Raw genomic sequence first — 1,526 nt, 5'->3', positions numbered from 1 at the left:
GACTCATGGGAACACAGCATGATGTATTTAGAGAACATGTTTTGTGTCAAGCTTTCATTTCACTCTGAAATGTAAGACAAACCATTATATGAGGAAGTGGTATACAGTAGATTTCTATTGATCAGCATATTGGAAAGACCACAGGTTAATGAATGAAGGGCCTATATAGATTAAAAATAGCACCATATATTGTTTAGTTCAGTTGTGTGGTCTAGGTGTATTTTCTTTGAGTAATTTTTTGAATATCTAACTTGTAAAAGTTTCAAATGTAGCTTTAGTCTCCAGGCTTTGAAACTTATTTCTTTGAACAGAACGCTGTTTGTAAAGGGACTGATCGGCATGAAGAATCTTTCTGCAGGAAATATTTCATTCATAGACTTAAAACTGATTGGATTCTACAGCCTTGAAGAATGGAGACCTTTTTTATTTATTCCTTACTTTCTGATGTTTTTATTGTCTATCACGGCAAATTCTAGTCTCATATATTTAATTATATCTCAAAAGGCTCTGCATTCTCCTATGTATGTACTAATAGGTTTATTGGCTGTTGTAGACTTGATCATTGCCTATATTTTTTGTACCCAGCATGCTTCTTAGCTTTTTATTTAATTGGAGTGGGATATCTCTGACTGGTTGCTTGGTACAAATGTTTTGTATTTGTTATGTTGGATCATTTCAATCTACCTTGATTTTGTGGATGGCACTGGACCGCTACTTTGCGATTTTCAAACCTCTTAATTATCACAAATACATGGAAATCACTAACTTTCTAAAGTATCTTATTGTCCCATTTATCAGAAATGGACTCCTGAATGTCACTATGATCTCTCTGGCTGGAAAACTTTCATTTTGTTCAACAAATGTGATCGATCACTGTTTTTGTGAGCACATGGCATTGGTTCAGTTAGCATGTGGAGATATATCTATTAATAACATTGCAGGACTTTTGACTGTTTTCCTTATACCAACTGCAGATTTTATTCTCGTTTCTGTTTCTTATTTTGTGATTTTTGCCTCTGTGTTGAAATCTGGTAATGCCCACATGAAGACCATAAACACCTGCATTACTCACATCATTGTAATGGCAAGTAATTTATTTTTTGCCCTGATTGCATTTATGTCATACAGAATAAGAAATAATTTTTCTACCAATAGTCGTGTATTTTTTAGCACAATGTACTTACTTTTTCCGAGTTGTTTTAACCCAATTGTTTATGGAGTGAGAACAAAAGAAATAAGACAAAAGTTTCTTCAGTTTATAAGTAAAGGAAAAGTCTTTTCATCATAAGATATCCAATTGAAAAAATATATGCTAAAACTGTAACATTTATATAAGGAAATACTGTTTTGTTAAAGTGTAAAATAGCTGATAAATATGTGTAATTAGGTCAACAAGTTTGAAAATATGCACATATGAGATATAAACGAGAATTAAATACCAATGTGCACTCTTTTTTTTTTTTTTCTTTGCATGCAGAACTGGATGGGTTATTAAAGAATTCAAATCAATTAGATTTTTCAAAAAA

The 1,526-nt window shown here is 31.9% G+C and overlaps 1 protein-coding gene across 1 annotated transcript; it reads left to right on the top strand.

Annotated features, from left to right (window-relative positions):
• Window positions 1–252: 252 nt before the first annotated feature.
• Window positions 253–1,526, top strand: LOC125249147 (olfactory receptor 52K1-like). Its single transcript, XM_048161362.1, is given in 2 exon segments — window positions 253–573; window positions 575–1,526. Coding segments are annotated over 2 exon segments (948 nt in total). The 5' UTR covers window positions 253–339; the 3' UTR covers window positions 1,289–1,526.

The sequence above is a fragment of the Megalobrama amblycephala genome, linkage group LG16, assembly GCF_018812025.1.
Source record: "Megalobrama amblycephala isolate DHTTF-2021 linkage group LG16, ASM1881202v1, whole genome shotgun sequence".
In the NCBI taxonomy this organism is placed as follows: Eukaryota; Metazoa; Chordata; class Actinopteri; order Cypriniformes; family Xenocyprididae; genus Megalobrama; species Megalobrama amblycephala.
This window is presented reverse-complemented; position numbering and strand designations above follow the sequence as displayed.